Source organism: Rhinopithecus bieti, unplaced genomic scaffold (genome assembly GCF_001698545.2).
Source record: "Rhinopithecus bieti isolate Rb0 unplaced genomic scaffold, ASM169854v2 scaffold_2247, whole genome shotgun sequence".
Classification (NCBI taxonomy): Eukaryota; Metazoa; Chordata; class Mammalia; order Primates; family Cercopithecidae; genus Rhinopithecus; species Rhinopithecus bieti.
The window spans coordinates 1,381,269-1,401,286 of NW_016803732.1; the positions used below are offsets into that span (position 1 = coordinate 1,381,269).

Consider the following 20,018-nt stretch of genomic DNA (forward strand, 5'->3'; position numbering starts at 1 on the left):
AAGAACTTTGATAGTTTAATCATCACGTTTTATTTTTTTCATGTAGTCACTTTACATTTTTAGTATGCACAATGGATTTTTCATTTCTTAACCTGGTATCTTTTAAAGTTTATCCTGTAATTCACATTAAGAAATAAACATCTCATGAAACCATACCTTAATTATCTGTGAGGTATTCAGACATTTTTGTTTAATTCCATTTTATTTTTTAATGGTAATTGCCAAGCAAATCCAATTAAACAGTCATATGTTCATTTCGTTATGTTGGGACAGAAGAAATAATTTATTGGCATTCCTTATTCTTAAGACAATTTAGAAATTGAATTATCAAAATTAAAGCATTTCAAAAAGGGATTGTTCTTGAGGAATTTGTAAATCCAATAAAACCCAGTTTTTTCCAAAAAAAGTCTGATGGGTTATGTGTAAGAAAACCTTTTTACCATGAGGTTTGATACACTATCGGAAGAGGGAGTAAATACAGTATTGCTTTTTTTCCCTGGGAATTTTTAAAATCCATATTTTGAACTTCTCATGATGTCTTTTTATTTTGTTTGAAACAAGTTCTTTCTCTGTCACCAGGCTTAGAGTGCAGTGGCACAGTCACAGCTCATTGCAGCCTTGACCTCTTGGGCTTAGGCATTCCTCCCACCTCAGCATCCTGAGTAGCCGGGACTACAGGCGCACACCACCACAGCCAGCTGATTTTTGTATTTTTGGTAGAGATGGGGTCTTGTCGTGTTCCCAAGGCTGGTCTCAAACTCTTGGGCTCAAACAGTCCACCTACCTCTGGCTCCCAAAGTGCTGGGATGACCGGCATGAGCCACCAAGCCTGGCCTGTCTTTTTTACTTTTTTTTCAAATAACAGGAAATTCCCTTTGTCCCCTAGCTTTTAATAATAAATTTTAACTGTAAATTTTATTTGGCCTGTTTCAGGTACAATATTTAGATCATGGATTCACTGAAAAGATTCCACAGTGCCATCTTTACCCTATTTTGCTGTATCCTGATATACCCCAGTTCTGTATTCCTTGTCAGCTCCATAATACCACACCTGTGAGTACATAATAATTTGTGGGATGATTAATTTTAAATATTAGTTTTTACTAATTTTTTTTAGAAATATTTAGAATGTAAAATGAAATTTCAATTGTAACAAAAAAGTAATACAACACCGACAAATAAGTTGCTAAGACAGCTAAACGGCCTTTATGAAGACAGTTACAAAATTAAACCGAAGGCTGTAAAACATCTGAGTAAATGAAGAGATATGTTCATAAGTGGGAAGGTATAAGATTGCAAAAGTTTATTTTTTTATCAAATGAAATTACAACAAACTTGAAGCTGGAGATCAGATAAAAGAGTGCCTTATTCTGTTTTGCTACATAACAAATTAAGCTGAGACATAGTGGTCTAAAACAACAGTAAACTTTCATTATCATACCGTTTCTGTGGTTCAGGGATTAGAAGTGGCTTAGCTGGGTTGTTTTGACAAGGGATCTGTATTAGTCCATTTTCACACTGCTGTAAAGATACTACGTAGCTAAGCCTGGGTAATTTATGAAGAAAAGAGGGTTAATTGACTCAGTGTTCCGTGGTTGATGAGGCATTAGGAAACTTACAGTTGTGGTGGAAGGCGAAGGAGAAGCACATACCTTCTTCACAAGGTTGCAGGAGAAAAAGAGATTGAAGGGGAAACTGCCAGACACTTTGAAAACCATAGCTCTGTGAGAACTCACAGTCAGCATGGGGGAAACTGCCCCATGATCCAGTCACCTCCCACCAGGTTCCTCTCTCAATACATGGGGATTACAATTCAAGATAAGATTTGGGTGGGGACACAGAGCCAAACCGTATCATGGTCCCTTCTGATACTGCCGTCAAGATGTCCACCATAAGTGTAGTCACCCGAAGGATCAACTGGGGACAGAGGGTCCACTTCAGATGGTTGACTCACATTGCTTTGGCAGGAAGCCTCACTTCCTTTCCTTTTATGCCTCTCAACGCATAAAAACGTAACAATCACTATTCCTTAATGAATACATATTGCAGGTCTTGTACAAGCACTGCATTGGCATATTGGTCTTTTAAAAAAGTTTTACATGTAATATTTTTTAATGTAGGGTGTGTGTGTGTTTTCTCACCTCTGGCTTAACAGGTTTATATTTTTAAAGCATAAAATGAGTACTCAAATTATTCATTTTTAAATGTTTTATCATGTACCTATGATATTCTCTGAGAACTGCTTGTGTATTTTGTACTACTCTCTGATATTATTTGTTTATGGCTACTTTTGTATATCTTAATTTGCTTCCTGATCTTATTTTATGAAAGCATAAAAGAATCTGAGTTTATTAATCCCAAATAGGTTGGGAATGTCTGGCAACCAGATGCAATAGAAGTTCTTCAACAACTGCTTTCAAAGAGAGAGGTGGACATTCACATCATGGTAATTTAAAGTATATATAGGTGGTATAAATTATTTGCCATAAAATATTATAATTAACATAATTTGAGGGATATTTTTGATAAGCAATGGTATATACCTTCTTATGGTGAATTACTTGTTAGCATAAAAGAAACTACCAGTTTGGTTCCTAGGCTTGCTTTAAATAAGCCTGATTTTGAACAAGTTCCTGAGAACTTTCATAACCTTTAAAGTCACTAATATGAAAGATTCTGTATTAACAGCTTGTTTTGTTACAGGGAGCAGTATTAAATTGTTGGATATGTTTCCAAGATGGTGCTGAACACTTAGCACTGTCTTAGGTACAGGCAATTCAGGGAGTGTATCATGATCTGTGTCCTCAAAGCACATATCTGGTTAGTGAAACGACAAAAACCTAGAACATTTGCACTACAAAGTAACATGCCAAGAGCCAAGTGATTGGTAAAAAGAGTAAATGTAATAGGAATTTAGAGATTGTGAGAATTGAGGTAGCACTTAAAGATGGTAATGTTCTCCTGACTGGGGAAATGAAATGCACAAAGGTACAGAGAGACATTTTAGGGAAAGGGTATAACCGTTTGACTCGAATAGTGGAGGTTTTGTGAGGAGTAGTGGTAGTGAATAGCATTCAGGAGAGGTAGGGGCCAGTTGGTGGGGTTGGGAGGGAGAGCCTCAGTGGAGGTTTCTGAGCAGTGAGGTAATGGGACCAACCTGCAGCTGCTATGTTTGCAGGACCCGAGTGGGAAGGTACATGGTAAGGAAAGTATTTCTGTATTAAAGGATGATGATAGAGTGATAAAAACCTAAAGGAGGTACAGACTCACTTAAATAAGAAAGTAGCTTTTGTTAGTACTGAGAGTCCCTCCCTAGTTACTTAGTCTCCATGGCAAGTCACTGAAATATGGTAGAGATTGAAATTTTTAGTTTGTCTAGACAGCTTTCATTGCTGTTTCGCTTGACACAGAAGAACAGCTTGTGGTATAGCAGAGGCTGCCAGGTGTCTTCGACACCATGAATGTGCATTCCACACAACCCAGCTGACAGCAGGCCTTGCCCAGACTCACTCCTCTCCCTCGTACACAAAGGGAGATGCTGGCCGAGGGCCTCTTAGGTGCTAGCCGCTGCTCTAGGTCTGGACACACAGCTGGGGGGCTGAGCACTAAGAAATCCGTGCCTTTCTAAAGCTTCCATTTCAGTGGTGGGAAAGAGAAACGATGAAGAATATTAGATAGTGATGGGTGCTAAGGGAAAAAAAACAAAGCAGGAAAGGCTGATAGGAATGGCATGGCTAGGGAGGAGGTTCCACTTTAAACATGCATCTGGGAAGATGTCACTGCAAAGGTAACATTTGAGTCAAGACCTTAAAGTGGTTAGAGGACAGACCACATGGGCGCAGGGAGAAGAGTGCTGAGGCAGGAGCAGGGCTAGGCAGGAGGGGACTGTGTGGGCAGAAGACTGAATGGTAAGAAGAGATAGGACAAGATCTGCTGGGAGGCAGCAACCGTAATTCAGTGAGGAGCAGTAAAACAGGAGCAGTGAGTCTGGACAAAGGTGGTCTCAGTGGAAATGAATAGAATTGCTGTGGGTCAGCTGATCAGTTAGGGACACATTCAGTACCCAGTAGACTGTTCCGAGTCCCACCAATTTTGGATTTTTAAATGAAACTTTATTTCTCCACCTCTGAACGTAGCCTTTTCTTTCTCTTTCTACGTAGTGTAATTTATTAGTATCATCTAAAGGCGATGTATTTGGGAATTGGAATTACATATAACTTAGTTATTTTGTGGTGAATAACTAGAAAACTCTATGGACTTGGAAGTGTATGTCACATAAACCAAAGTAGTAGAATTATTCCCTTATAGCATGTCAAAATACCAGGAAGAAAATTCTATGAAATGAGTCACTAGCCAAACTGTCTAGTTAATACTGTTATATTGTCAGAAGCTAAATTTAATATTTGCTGACTATAAAAATGTCATCAAATGGAGTTTATTTTATAATAATAACCTTTATTGAACTTTAAATAGGAATTACCTAAAATCCATGGGAGAAATTGTCTATTCACCTCTATTTTGATGGAATGTCACTTTCTTATTTTATGGCATACTATAAATATTGTACTTCTGAACATACTGAGGAGATGTTGAAAGAAGTAAGTGAACTATTTTCTATAAAATCTAAAGTGTAGAACAGACTAGTTAAAATGTCACATTTTGTCTTACACTAGGTCTTAAATATGATTCTACATATCTGATCTATTGAGAGTCTAGAAGACTTATGACTTTTTTGCTGAGAAAGATAGACTTTGTCATGCATTATAAGTGTCCTGTAAAAGACTTTAATTACATTAAGATTCAATCAAATGTTTCTGTACCTTCAAACCCAGTGCGACGCCCATGCTATTCAGTGTTGTTTGAATGTAGGGATGCACATTCTAAAATCTTTATAGAATTCAGTACCAGAAGAGGGCTCTTGCTCCAGGTAAAATATTTTTTCCTTTTACTTGACACAAAAGCCATGTATTACAAAATTTCTCTCATTTGCCTTCTCACAGGAAACCCAGAGCCACATTTTGAACTTAGCTTCCATAACTGGCTCATTCCTTGCCTGGTGCTTCTGTGGTTTAGTACTTTAAAAAATACAGCCTGTTATAAGATATGGTTTCACATTTGAAGCTGCTATAAGTCTTTTATAGGAATAGATTATGCATCATTATATTTTATATCACAAGATATTTTTTTTTCTAGAGTTGCAGTCTACTTGTTAGACTTTTTAATATTTATTTTGGTGATAGTACACAACCAAACATTGTTCCACGGATAAAGAAGACTACTTTTGTCTCTCAAATAGAAATTGTGCTGTAACTTTGTACCTGTAATCCTCACTGCCAGCTTTTTCTTTAAAGCAGAGGTGTGGTTGTGGGTGAGTGTGTGTGTGTGTATGTGTAAAAGACGTTCCGTCCGTTATTAAACAAGTTTTATAAAGATTACTTAGTCTTTCTGTTCTAGTTGTACTATTCACTGTGAACATTTTAAAGGGAAAGGTAAGAGCTCCCACTCTTACAATAAATGAATTAGCATTGACATACATGTGTTAACATACATTTGAGGTTTCTGATTGTTGAAGACTTAAGATGGTGAGATTATTCAGAACATTAGATTTTCCTGTAATTGATCTGAAATTAACAAATGAATACCAACAAGGAAATGCACCCAGTTTTTGTGGGGATGAAATATGGAAAGTACCTTAAAACAATATATCTAAAGATGATTTTACTCAATACTATATTATTTCAGAAACCAAGATCAGATCATGATAAAAAGTATGAAGAGGAACAGTGGGAAATAAGGTTTGAGGTAAGTAACAATCCAAGTATTTTGGAAACTTTGGACACTTCATTAATACAAAGGATCTGATACAGGACAGAAAGAGCTTTCTTTTATAACAGTTTTATTGAAATATTATTGATATATCATAGAATTTACCTATTGAATATACAGTTCAGTGGTGTTCAATATTGTTCACTGTTTTGTAACCATCACCACTATCTATTTCCAGAACATTTTATCACCCCCAAAAGAAGCCCTGTACCAGCTGCAGTCATTCTGCATTCTTCCTTCCCTAACTTCATGACAGCCACTTCTGTCCCTGTGGATTTGCTTATCCTGTACATTTCATATGAATGGAATCATATACTATGTGGTCCTTTGTCACTGGCTTTTCACTTAGCATAACATTTTCAAGGTTCATGCATGTTGTGTGTAACAGTGCTTCCCTTCTTACTGCTGAATCAAATTCCACTGTCTGGATGTATTTTGTTACCATTCATCTGTGGATAGACACGTGGGGTGTTTCCACCTTACGGTGATTGCGAATAATGCTGCTGTCTGATCAGGTACAAGTTTTTATGTAGACATATGTTTTCCCTTCTTTAGGGTATACACCTAGTAGTGGAATTAGTGAGTCTATGGTAACTATGTTTAACATTCTAAAGATCTCCAAGACTGTTTTCCAAAGTGGCAGCATCATTTTACATGCGTGCCAGTAGGGTGTGTGCAAGGACCCCGTTTTTTCCATTTCCTCACCAGATTACTACTTGTAATCTGTTTTTCTAGCCATTTTAGGATAGGCGTGAAGTGGCATATCATTGTAGACTTGATACGCTTGTCCTGGTGATGAGTATTGTTGAGCATCTTCTCATGTACCTATTGGCCATATATATATATATATATATATATATATATATATGTATGGTTTTTTTTGAGAAATCCCTTCAAATCAGTTCCCCATTTTATTTGGGTTATCTTTTATTGTTGAGCTATAACAGTTCTTTATAATTATGCATGCAAGTACCTTATCAAATATATGATTGCAAATATTTTCTTTTATTCTGTGGGTTGTCTTTTCACATTAATGGATTTGAGAGAGTCTTGCTCCATTGCCCAGGCTGGTCTTGAACTCCGGGGCTCAAGCAGCCCTCCTGCCTTTTTGCAGAGTAGCTGGAACTAAAGGCATGGACCCCCACACCCAGCTTTCTTTTCACTTTTTTGATAGTGTCCTTTTAAGTACCAAAGTTTTTAATTTTGATGAAGTCCAGTTTATCTGTTTGTTTTCTTTTGTCACTTGGACTTTTTTGTGCAGGAAGAGTTTACTTAAGTAAACCTTTGTAATTTATGAAAATAACATAACCTTATTGTAAATTGCCTATTACTTAAAAGTTCAACAAATTTCAACAGTGACTGATCACTTTTGCTGAATTTTCCTAGGTTCAAACTTTTTTTTGTTTTGTCTACCAGTTTGAAAACATTAAATAGTAATAAATTAACCTACAAATTTGAATATGATGGTTTTACTTAAGATAATTACCTTATTCTTGAAGAATAAGAACTTTTTATAAAGATATTGCGCCGGGCGTGGTGGCTCATGCCTGTAATCCCAGCACTTTGGGAGGCTGAGGCAGGCGGATCACAAGGTCAAGAGGTCAAGACCATCCTGGCTAACACGGTAAAACCTTGTCTCTGCTTTTAAAAAAAAAAAAAAAAAAAAAAAACGGGCATGGCGGCGGCCACCTGTAGTCCCAGCTACTCAGGAGGCTGAGACAGGAGAATGACGTGAACCCAGGAGGCAGAGCTTGCAATAAGCCGAGATCGCGCCACTGCACTCCAGCCTGGGCGACAGAGCGAGATTCAGTCTCAATCAATCAATCAATCAATCAATAAAGATATTGCTTGTATTTGCAGAAAAACATGCACCACATTTTTATACACATTTGCTTTTAACAGTTACTAGGTGCCATGATTTTCTTGGGAATCACATAACTGTAGTATTCCTTATGCTTTCATAGGGCTTAAGAGAAAGCATACCGTTTTGATGATTTTAACTTAAATTTTCTTTTAGCATTTAATGTATTATTTTAGTTTTTATTAGAAAGTACTTAAATACTGCAAAAATGCATAAAAGGAAAAGGGATCTGTTCCTCATTCTGCACCTGAAACGCCGCAGCCCTCATTAGTGGCAGTTACTATTGACTATTCTTCTAGAATTGTATGTGTATGTGTAGATAATATGCATATCAATAAGCATCCATGCATTTTTTTGCACAAAACGCTTTAAAATTAGAGGACAAAAGAATACTAAAGATCTTTGATTGTCATCACATTTTGGTCCTACTGTAACAAAATCATTTTATGGTGTTCAGTATTTAAGAAAGCTTGCTTTCTGCTAATTGAAAACTAAATTGGCACCGTCATGAATTTTTATAATGTAATAGATTTTCGTCCTCATTCTGAAATTTGAATTTTTCTGTGTTGTTTTAGGAATTGCTTTCGTCTGAAACAGACACTCCTCTTTTACCACCATATTTGTCTTCGTCTCTGCCTTCCCCAGGAGAACTCTGTGCTGTTCAAGTCAAGCACGTTATCTCACCTAATGAAGTATGTGATCTAAATGATTAGTTGGTGATTAAAAACATAACAATCTGTCTTGGTCTTAAACACTAGAAGTGACTCTTCATTTCTCTATCTTCCTGATTTCAAATGTTGCAAATTGGTGATCTCTAGTTGGCCCCACCCTATAATATTCTCTTCATCCTCTTCAGATATTTGTTAATATTTAAGGCAAGTGTTTTTTAAGGACCCACTGGGTTCCCAGTGTTATGCTGCTTTATTCAATGTTATGCTTCTATCCGATATTTAGATTTTTAAGGTGGAACCGTTTCTACCTATGAAATCTTAAACATCTTGCTTTCCTTCCTCTTCTTGCATTGAACTCTTCCACTTAACCACCTGGCTGACACTGTGTCCCACTTAACTAGGTTTGTCTGCCTCCCCTTAGGGTATAGCTCCATGTTGTTCATTGAGGTATCCCCAGAACCTAGAGTAGTGCCTGATAAATACTAGGCACCTGGTGAATATTGATTGAATGCATGAATAAAGGCACTGAAAGTTCAATTACATGTCGTTGGCTAACAAAGAGAGGAAGAAATAAGTAGCTTCAGCAGCTCCTTCATAGGCCATTCTCTCACAGGCAGGGGAAGGATTTGCTTTCTAATTTCATCAGAGAGCAGAATAAGTAGCATGTTATGCTGTATGTAGTTGTTAAACAACTATTGCTGGTTTTGGTAATTTTGCTTATTTATTGCTGCATCACAATTTACCCCTAAACTTACCAGCTTAATACAAACACACATGAGGGTCAGGAATCTGGGAGATGCTGAGTTAAGCACTCTAGCTCAGGCTCTCAGGAGGTTGCAGCCATGATGTTGACAGGGGCTGCGGAAACCACTTTCGAAAAGACTCACTCACATGGCACCACCTGGAAGGCTCTGTTTCCTGCCTGTGGCCTCTCTGATTTTCTTCTTGCAGCATGGCTATGGCTTCCTGGCACGTGAAATCCCTGGGACAGCTCTACCAAGACAGAAGCTACATGTCCTTATACGTCAGTCTCAGGAGTCACACACTGTCACTAGTTTTGTGGGGTTTTTTATTTGTTTGTTTTGAGATAGAGGACACATTTTGTCCTCCAGGCTGGAGAGTGCAGTGACATAAACATAGCTCACTGAAGCCTTAATTTCCCAGGCTCAAGCATTCCTCCTGCCTTGGGCTCCCGAGCAGCTGGGACTACAGGTGTGTACTACCATGCCCAGCTAATTATTATTACTAGTAGTATTATTATTAAATGGAGTCTCGCTCTGTCTCCCAGGCTGGAGTGCAGTGGTGCCATCTTAGTTCACTGCAGGCTCCACCTCCCAGGTTCATGCCATTCTCCCGCCTCAGCCTCCAGAGTATCGAGACTACAGGCGGCCGCCACCACGTGTGGCTTTTTTGTTTTGCATTTTTAGTGGAGACGAGGTTTCACCGTGTTAGCCAGGATAGTCTCGATCTCCTGACCTCGTGATTCACCCTGCCTCGGCCTCCCAAAGTGCTGGGATTACAGGCATGAGCCACCGCGCCCACTCTAATGTTTTTGATTCTTAGTAGAGATGCCGTCTTACTGTGTTACTCAGGCTGGTCTTGAACTCATGAGCTCAAGTGATCCTCCCACCTCAGCCTTCCAAAGTGCTTGGATTATAGGCATGAACCTCCATGCCCAGCCTAATCGTGTTCTCTTGATCACAAGATCAGTGTGGTGGGATGTGGGAAGGAACAGGAGGTGAGTATCAGGAGGTGTAGGGGTCTCTGGGGCATCGCTGGAGGCTGTCTGCCACAATAATTTTGTCCACATAATGCTTGAAATTCCAGAATCTGAAAGTTTGCCTTTCCTTCTCCCCACTTAGGTGTATATTTGCCTTGATTCTATAGAAACTTGTAACCACTCTAACCAGCATAGTGACACAGATGATAGTGGAGTCAGCGGGGAATCGGAATCCGAGAGCCTTGATGAAGCACTGCAGAGGGTTAATAAGAAGGTAGAGGCACTTCCTCCTCTGACGGATTTTAGAACAGGTATACTTACTACATTTGAATGAAACGGGATACTTAAGAAAACTTGGATTTTGTTTTAATGGGCTGATGACCTTGGGCTATCTCTCATGTTGATATTTTTCTTGTATTCACTTTACATGCATGATTTCCTGGAATCCTCAAGATACCCAGAAGATGACCTCTTTTTCATTTTCTAGATAAGGAAGGTGAACTAGGAGACATTTAGTAAACTCCCTTGGGGGCACGTTCATGGTCCACAAATGAGATGGTATTGGAAAATTGCATAAAGATTATTTTCTGAGTTTGAGGTTATCAGTAGCTGAAGTTGCAAGAGTTGTCATTCAGACCTTAATGGTCATCATTTTAATTACAAGCCACCTACAATAATCGTGAGGTGGAGGCTCAAAGTATGACCTGTTCTGTCAGGATAGGTCAAATTTCTACTCTTTCATCTTTTCAGTCCATTCTTCCCATGTTTGTTAAATGTGTGTGATTCTCCTCTGAGGAAAATGTATCTAGTTATTGCAGGATGTGATAGAGATGTATTCTTGATATTTTAGCAAAGGAAAAACACATCATCTTAATGTCTTACCGGTATTCAGTGAGTTTTTTGTTTGTTTGTTTTTTGAGACAGAGTCTTGTTTTGTTGCCCAAGCTGGAGTGCAGTGATGTGATCTCAGCTCACTGCAACCTCCTGCTCCCGGGTTCAAGCGATTCTCCTGCCTCAGCCTCCCAAGTAGTTGGGATTACAGGTGCGTGCCACCATGCCCAGCCAATTTTTGTATTTTTAGTAGAGATGGGATTTCTCCATGTTAACCAGGCTGGTGTCAAGCTCCTGAACTCAAGTGAACTGCCCACCTTGGCCTCCCAAAGTGCTGGGATTATAGGCATGAGCCAGTGTGCCCAGCCTTTTTTTTTTTTTTTTTTTTTTTAAAGATGAGTCGCCGCCTCCTGGGCTCAAGCAATTCTCCTACCTCAGCCTCCTGAGTAGCTAGGATTACAGGCATGTACCACCATGCCCAGCTAATTTTGTATTTTCGTAGAGACAACAGGGTTTCACCATCCTTGGCCTGGTCTGGTCTCGAATTCCTGACCTCGTTGATCCGCCTGCCTCGGCCTTCCCCCAAGTTGCTGGGATTTGCAGACGTGAGGCCACCGCGCCCGGCCACGGATGAGTTCTTTTATTGTTTCACTGAGGACTTTTTTTTTTTTTTTTTTTTTTTTTTTTGGAGACAGAGTTTCGCTCTTGTTGCCGAGGCTGGAGTGCAATGGCTCAGTGTCAGCTCACTGCAACTTCTGCCTCCCACGTTCAGCGATTCTCCTGCCTCAGCCTCCCAGGTAGCTGGGATTACAGGCATGCACCACCTCGCCTGGCTAATTTTGTATTTTTAGTACAGATGGGGTTTCTCCATGTTGGTCAGACTGGTCTCGAACTCCTGACCTCAGGTGATCTGCCCACCTCGGCCTCCCAAAGTGCTGGGATTACAGGCATGAGCCTCCGTTCCTGGCCCTGATGAATTTATATATGAAAGAAATTGTCTATAACTCTTTAATTAAAATCACTTGAAATAAAAATCTTTATTCATTAGTCATGTATTTCAATGTCACTTGCCCACAAGTAGAATTCTTTGTGAAATTACATAAAAAGCATATGACATAAGGAAGTAGAACAAGATAGGAAACTGAGGCACATGCCATCACTCTGAAATCTAAGGATGTACAAAGGGAAGTGTATACCGTACTAATTTTTCCACAGTTTAACTCAAGCCTAGCACTCATTAGTACACTTTTTTTTTTTAACTGAGCTTGTGTCAGGTACCATGTTAGGAATACAGACAACTGTTCTGCACTCAAGAACAAGTGCTCTAAGCAGAGAAGAGACAGATAAACCAAGTAGAGTATGAAAAGAATAGCTCCTCTTAAAGGAGTGTGTGTAATGCCGTAGAATCGGAGGGAAAGCAGTGATCAGTTGTTAGGGCTTTGTTGGTCGTGTTGGAGCTGGACTTTGAAAGAAGAATGATAACTGCTCAAGGCAGTGAATACCCTAAAAACTGTCCGAATGTTTTCTTGATGTTTATGATAAACATCATAAAAAAGAAGGGCTCAGGAACACACTCTAGATGAGGGGGACAGTCATAAGCTAAATAGAGGGATCAAAATTTTAAGTAATCCTGTTTAGGTAACTCATTGAGGAAATGTGGTAGAAGTTGTTTGGGAGAACAAACAACTGAAAAAGCCTGTAAATTGTAGTAAGGACTTGATATTACAGGCAGTTAAGGTGTACCATTAAAGAATTTTAAATAAGAGCAATGTAATTGCATTTAAAAAAATTGGCCGGGCGCGGTGGCTCAAGCCTGTAATCCCAGCACTTTGGGAGGCCGAGACGGGCGGATCATGAGGTCAGGAGATGAAGACCATCCTGGCTAACATGGTGAAACCCCGTCTCTACTAAAATACAAAAAACTAGCCGGGCGACCTGGCGGGCGCCTGTAGTCCCAGCTACTCGGGAGGCTGAGGCAGGAGAATGGCGTGAACCCGGGAGGCGGAGCTTGCAGTGAGCTGAGATCTGGCCATTGCACTCCAGCCTGGGCGACAGAGCGAGACTCCGTCTCAAAAAAAAAAAATTTAATTCTGGTGGTCCCAAAGCAAATGAATGGGAGGACAGAATGGAAGGCAGGAACAGCAAGTATTTATCATCCTTTGCCGAAGATGATGGCCCACACTAAAAGAGACTAGGGGAGTATCAGAAGTTGGGGCAGTGGCAATATGAGCTAATAAGCCTTAGGAATACAAGAACTAGCAACTCAGAATGGGAGAAGTGCCTTTATTTGAAGCTTAATCCTTAGGAATTAAAAAACAAAGGCTTACAAAATACGAACAGAAAAAGAGAAACCAACATAAGACCAACTGTTTAATGTTTAATTCTGGATAGTGAGCATATATTTGCTACATTTTCTTCTTTGTACTTTTCTGTATTAAACATTTTTGATACATAATTGTATATATTTATGGGGTACATGTGATATTACATGCATAGAGTGCGTAATTATCAAGACAGTAGGGTATTCATCACCTCAAGCAGTTACTTCTATGTGTTGGGAACATTTCAAGACTTCTGGTTAATCTGAAATATACAATCCATTGTTGTGAACTAGGTACCTTACTCTGCTATCAAATATTGGAACTTATTCCTTCCAACTATATGTTTGTACCTATCAACCAACCTTCTTCATCCCCCAACCCCAAACACATGTATATTTGCCTTTCATGGCCTCATGTAACCATTAATCTACTTGTTATCTTCATGAGATGCACTTTTTTAGCTCTCATATGAGAACATGCGATACTTGTCTTTCTGTGCTTGTCTTGTCTTAGTTAATATAATGATCCATCCATGTTACTGCAAATAACAGGATTCCATTCCTTTTTATGGCCAAATAGTATTCCATTGTGTATATAATCAGCACATTTTCTCTATCCATTCATCTGTTGATGGACACCTGGGTTGATTCCATATCTTGGCTATTGTGAATAGTGCTGCAACAAACATGGGGTGCAGGTAGCCCTTTGATATGCTGATTTCCTTTGGATTAAAAATATTTAATAAAAGACAATATGACTTTTTCCCTTTTTCTGTCTTTCCAGAAATGCCTTGCCTTGCAGAATATGATGATGGCTTATGGTATAGAGCGAAGATTGTTTCCATTAAAGAATTTAATCCTTTATCTATCCTAGTACAATTTGTTGATTATGGATCAACTGCAAAGCTGACATTAAACAGGTTAAAAATAAATGTCGGGGTATTGAATTAGGTTTCTTTTTTTTTTAAATAGTTTTCTTATTGAGAATATTTTGCCTCTTTTAAAAGAAAAAGGGTTATTCTAAGGCTGTTTATAAATTAGGAATTTTTATCGAGTTAAAGTATACATAAAATTTACCATTTTAGCTTTTTTTTTTCTGAGATGGAGTCTTGCTCTGTCACCCAGGCTGGAGTGCAGTGACGCAATCTTGGCTCCCTGCAACCTCCGCCTCCCAGGTTCAAGCGATTCTCTTGCCTCAGCCTCCCTAGTAGCTGGAATTACAGGTGCCTGCCACCATCCCAGCTGTTGTTTTTGTATTTTTAGTAGAGACGGGGTTTCGCCATGTTGGCCAGGCTGGTCTCGAACTCCTGACCTCAGGTCATCCCCCCGCCTCGGCCTCCCTAAGTGCTGGGATTACAGGCACGTGAGCCACCTGTAATCCCATTTTTGCTATTTTTAAGTATAATAACTGCATTAAATACATTCACAAGGTTATACAACTGTCACCACTTTCCATTTCCAGAACAATTTTGTTATTCCAAACAGAAACCCTGTACCTATTAAATAGTAAGATCATAGTCCATTCTCACCTAGTCCCTAGTAACCCATGCTCTCCTGTCTCTGAACTTGCCTGTTCTTGGTACCTCATATAAGTAAATTCATACGGTATTTGTCCTTTTGTGTTGGCTTATTTCAATAGCATAATTTTTAAAGATTCATCCATGTTGTAGCATGTGTCAGAATTTACTTCTTAAGGCTGAATAATATTCCATTATATATATGAGGGGTCTTCAAAAAGTTCATGGAAAATGCATACTATGAAAAAACTGCATGGATTTCAAAATTTTTTCACCACAATTGTGCTAACTTGTTCTAAAATGTCTGAACAGGATCTTGTTTGAGGCACTGAAAAGGATAAGTGCAACATGAATTCTGCTCAAATTGAAACAACAACGCACATCACAGTTATGGTGAAGCCTGGGTGGAGGAACGGTGATACCATTTTTGCTTTATAAAAACTTGATGGAAACAGTGCCCCAAAGAAAGCAGTTTACAAATGGGTAACTTGTTTTATGAAGGGGATAAGATGATGCTGAAGATGAAGCCCATGGCAGTGGGTCCTTCCACATCAATTTGTGAGGGGAAAAATGAATCTTGTTCATGCCCTAATTGAAGAGGACTGACAACAGCAGAAATAATAGCCAACACCAAAGACATTTCAGTTGGTTCAGCTTATACAATGCTGACTGAAAGAGTTGAGGAAACTCTCCACTCAGTGGGTGCCAAACCTGTTGGACCCAGATCAGCTGCAGATAGGAGCAGAGCTTTCAATGGAAATTGTAGACAAGCAAGATAAGGACCCTGAAGCATTTCTTGAAAGAACTGCAATTGCAGATGAAACATGACTTCACCAGTGTGATCCTGAAGGCAGAGCACAGTGAAAACAAGAGGCGGAAGTGGTCCAGTCAAAAATGGACCGGTCAAGAGCAAAGGTCATGGCAACCATTTGTTTTTTTTTGTTTTTTTTTTTTTTTGGATGCCGAAGGCATTTTGCTTGCCGGCTTTCTGGAAAGCCAAAGAACGACAACATCTTCTTGTGAGTGTTTGAGAAAGCTGGCCAAAGCTTTAGCAGGAAAACGCCTGGGAAGGCTTCACCAGAGAGTCCTTCACCACCACAGTGCTCCTGCTCATTCCTCTCATCAAACAAGGGCGATTTTGCAAGAGTTTTACCTAAATCATTAAGCATCCACTTTACAGTCCTGATTTGGCCCTTTCTAGATTGTTTTTTGTTTCCTAATCTTAAAAAGTATTTAAAGGGCACCCATTTTTCTCCAGTTAATAATGTAAGAAAGATCACATTGACATGGTTATATCCCCAGGACCCTCAGTTCTTAAGGGATGGACTAAAGGGCTGTTATCATAGCTTACAAATGTGTCATGGTCTTGATGGAACTTATGTTGAGAAATAAAGTTTACATTGTTTATTTTCATCTTAATTTCATCTTTCCATGAACTTTTTGAAGCCCCCTCATACAGTGTATACTGCATCTTATTTATCCCTTCCCTGGAAGGTGGAACTTGGGTTGCTCCCCACTTTTGGTTCTTGTGAACAATGCTTCTATGAACGTGGGTATACATTTATCTCTTTGAGTACTTTCTTTCAATTATTTTGGGTATATACCCAGAAATGGAACTACTGGATCATACGGTCTATCCTTAATTTTTGAGGAACCTCCATGCTATTTCCCACGGTGGCTGCACCATTTTACATTCTAAGAGTGCGCAAAGGTTCCAGTTCCTGCACTCCTCACCAGCACTTGTGATTTGGTGGTTTTATAGTAGTCATCTAGTAGGTGTGAGGTGGAATCTCACTTTGGATTTGATTTGCATTTCCCTCATGATTAGTGATGTCGAACATCCTGTCATGTGCTCGTTGGTCATTTGTAGATCTTTAATGTCCATGTTTGTGTACGTTTTCTCCCATTCTGTAGGTTGCCTTTTTGCTCTCTTGTATCCTTTGATACACAGAAGTTTATTTTTTAGGAAGGCCATTTTATCTAATTTTTCTCATTTCCTGTGCTTTTGGGGTCGTATCCAAAAAAATCACTGCAAAATCCAATGTTACAAAGCTTTTCCCCTCTGTTTTCTTGTAAGAATTGTATAGTTTCAGCTGGAAGAGAATTTTAATTCAAGAATTTCTTTTGTGACAGACTGTGCCAAATTCCTCCTCATCTTATGCGGTATCCAGCTCGAGCCATAAAGGTTCTCTTGGCAGGGTTTAAACCTCCCTTAAGGGATCTAGGGGAGACAAGAATACCATATTGTCCCAAATGGAGTATGGAGGCACTGTGGGCTATGATAGACTGTCTTCAAGGAAAACAACTGTATGCTGTGTCCATGGTAAGTGTCTCGACTAGCCACAACTACTATAAAGCTATTTCTGTGTCCACACTTTGTAAAGTATTTGTTTCTATGCAGTGTCTACATGCAAGAGTATACTAAAGCATACAAAGCTACATAGGCTATAGTTTATATGTGTACCTTTATGTATACATATAAAGCTTAATTTTAAGGCTTGTTAAAATGTCTTAGTTTAACAAACCGCTGACCCCTATGGTGATATAAAATATCATTTATGTAATTAATAAAATGCTCAAGATGAGTATCCCATAATTAACTTATAATGGGGAAACAAATATGCAAACAATTAGTGTGAGGTTGAATGAAATTAGTAGTATAACAGAGCTATAGCTAACTTTGTGGGTGGGGGAAGTGTAAGAAGAAATGATTATTTGCATCTGGAGAGGTCAGGAAAGGGTGTTTGAGCTGCTGCTTAGAAGCCACTCAAGTATTTAATTGAATAAGGAAAACAGGAACGTGGCATTTCACCTGCATCCTAAGAGTGAGAAAGAATGGTAGTTCTGGTCATTATAGAAAGGCTTGAATTGTACTCATTGTACTAATCTCATAATTGTACTACTTTTGAATTATTTGATATAGTAGAACCTGCATCAGAAGGTCAACTAAAAAACTCCAGACTGTGTTTCATGTAAATGTTTTCTTGTTCTGAGGCTCAGCATGTCACAGTAGCCTACAGACAGACTCTGGTCTGTACCTTGTTTTATTTAGCATTGTGTTTTAAAATTGGAAATCTTACCCAAAAAGTCTATTTCTGGCCCTAATTAGATATTCTAAAAACTAGGAATCCTGGGTCTCCCCATCCCCCTGAAATGGCAGTCAGCTGAAAGTGTAGCAACAGCCCCTTAGATGGGAACGTGTGACATGACGTTCAGTTCACCTAGTCCTCACTGCTGGTGTGCAGCTCAACCTGCTTCCCTCCTTTGTGATTCCTGCCTGGTGCCATGATTTGGGGATTCCTGACACACTGGCTATGACAAAAATGAGCTCATAATCAGTCAGCATGGTTCCTGGAAAGTGCTTTTTGAAAATCCCTGTATATATGCTATTGTATGTGCAGAGTGGTATGACTAGCTCATCCAGGGTTTCTCTCAACCCAGTGAAAATACAGACAGGGCAAGTATTTCTTATAGATATGTATTTTTTTTCACTTCTCTAATATTCAAAATTTTGTGAGTATATAAGGATAATCAGAACCATAGATATATGAGAGGATTTATTAAGGGAATTGGCTCACACAATCAAAGGTGAAGTCCTATGATAGGCTGTCTGCAAGCTGGAGAACCAGAGAAGCTGGTAGCCTGGGTCAGTCTGGAGGCCTCAGAACTAGGGAAGCTGACAATGCAGCCGCTAGTCCGAGGCCAAAGAGCCCCTGGGAGGTCACTGGTGCAAGTCCTACAGTCCAAAAGCCAAAGAATCTGGAGGCTGATGTCCGAGGGGAGGAGAAAAGGTGTCCCCTACTCAGGAAGGAAAGGAGAGCAGAGAACCCCCTTTCTGCCTTTGTCTCCCAGCCAACTGGATGTCCCTTGCCCACATAGAGAGTGGGTCTTCCTCTGTCCACTGATTTAGCACCAGTCTCCTCTGAAAACACCCTCACAGACACACCTAGAAATGCTTCACCAGCCATCGAGGCATCCCTCAATCCAGCGAAGTTAACAACTACTATTAACCATCCCTGTCAGTTTATGCATAAAGGTATAACGCTTTGTGTGGAATGCAAATGACCTGTAACAAGGGATGGTGGTGGCAAAGCCCCCGGCTTCATTTAGGAAAACCTTGTGAGAAGGAATTGAAATAGAGCAGAAGAATGGAAAGAATGGGGTTTTGCAAGAAACCACCACAGATGCCTTTTGGAAGCATAGAGTATAAATTATCAATAGGCCCCTGAGAGAACGCCTTTTTCCACCTGTGTGAATGGCCAGATGTGAGAGGGAAAAGGCAGCAAAGACATTATTGTTTTTTTGACAACTGTATCTTTTAATTTTAGGCTCCGGCACCAGAACAGATAGTGACGTTATATGACGATGAGCAGCATCCAGTTCATATGCCATTAGTAGAAATGGGGCTTGCAGATAAAGATGAATAAGTGCCTAAGTGTAAGTTCTTGTTCTATTCATAGCATAAGGCATGGGACTAGTGGAGATTAATGCTAGATTGATCAGAAAAGCATCCATGGATTTTCCTTGATTTCTCAAAGGAATGACAGCAACGCTCCACAAGAATCTCTTCCAGATTTCTTCATAGGCCTCACCTAGTCAGCACTAGTATCAAAGAGGCCCCCTATCTGTAAGGATGCTTGGATGGGTTGTCATGACTCTCACAGTACCAGGGTACATGGGGACAGCAGGAGAGAGTGGGCACTGTAAGTAAAGCACACAGAACTACTGAGCAGCCACCATCCTCATACTAAGTTACTAAAGTACATGGGTAGCCAGCTAACTTTTTATCTTGTCCATAAGGAATGATTCAGCTAGACTTGCACATGTACATTAAGCAAAGGTTTAAAATAACACATTTTGTTTTTCAGGTATACAGTGCAGAGCATCTATAGAAGCTTAGAAGAAAGTTTTCTGTTATGTTTAGACTATGTCTTACATTTAGACTATTTCAGGCTTAATTTTCTTAACTTGTTCAGCAATAGTGCTTTACCTCTCCTCATTTTTACATATCGAGCTGTTAGGAATTGTGTGGAAAAAAAAAGTTAATAAATGTTTGCTTTCAAACATTTGCTTGTTTTATTTTACCATAATTTACAGGAAAAAAATTTAGTTCATTTTATACCTAATGATTCAGCTTAAGAAGTAAGACATTAGTACGAAAAAGCTGCTCCCAAGCACATTCTCCCTGCCTTCTGTAGAAGTGTATTAGTAGGCCGGGCGCGGTGGCTCAAGCCTGTAATCCCAGCACTTTGGGAGGCCGAGACGGGCGGAT

General features: G+C 39.5%; 1 protein-coding gene across 1 annotated transcript in view; it reads left to right on the plus strand.

Moving 5' to 3' along the window:
- Positions 1-19,805, plus strand: part of RNF17 (ring finger protein 17) — a 117,199-nt gene extending 97,394 nt beyond the window's left edge. Inside the window, 11 exon segments of the mRNA XM_017852282.1 lie at positions 934-1,053; positions 2,366-2,446; positions 4,474-4,480; positions 4,483-4,598; positions 5,743-5,802; positions 8,263-8,379; positions 10,221-10,389; positions 14,014-14,149; positions 16,880-17,069; positions 19,075-19,183; positions 19,615-19,805. Coding sequence (XP_017707771.1) covers positions 934-1,053; positions 2,366-2,446; positions 4,474-4,480; positions 4,483-4,598; positions 5,743-5,802; positions 8,263-8,379; positions 10,221-10,389; positions 14,014-14,149; positions 16,880-17,069; positions 19,075-19,173 — 1,095 coding nt within the window. The 3' untranslated portion in view covers positions 19,174-19,183; positions 19,615-19,805.
- The last annotated feature ends 213 nt before the right edge of the window (positions 19,806-20,018 follow it).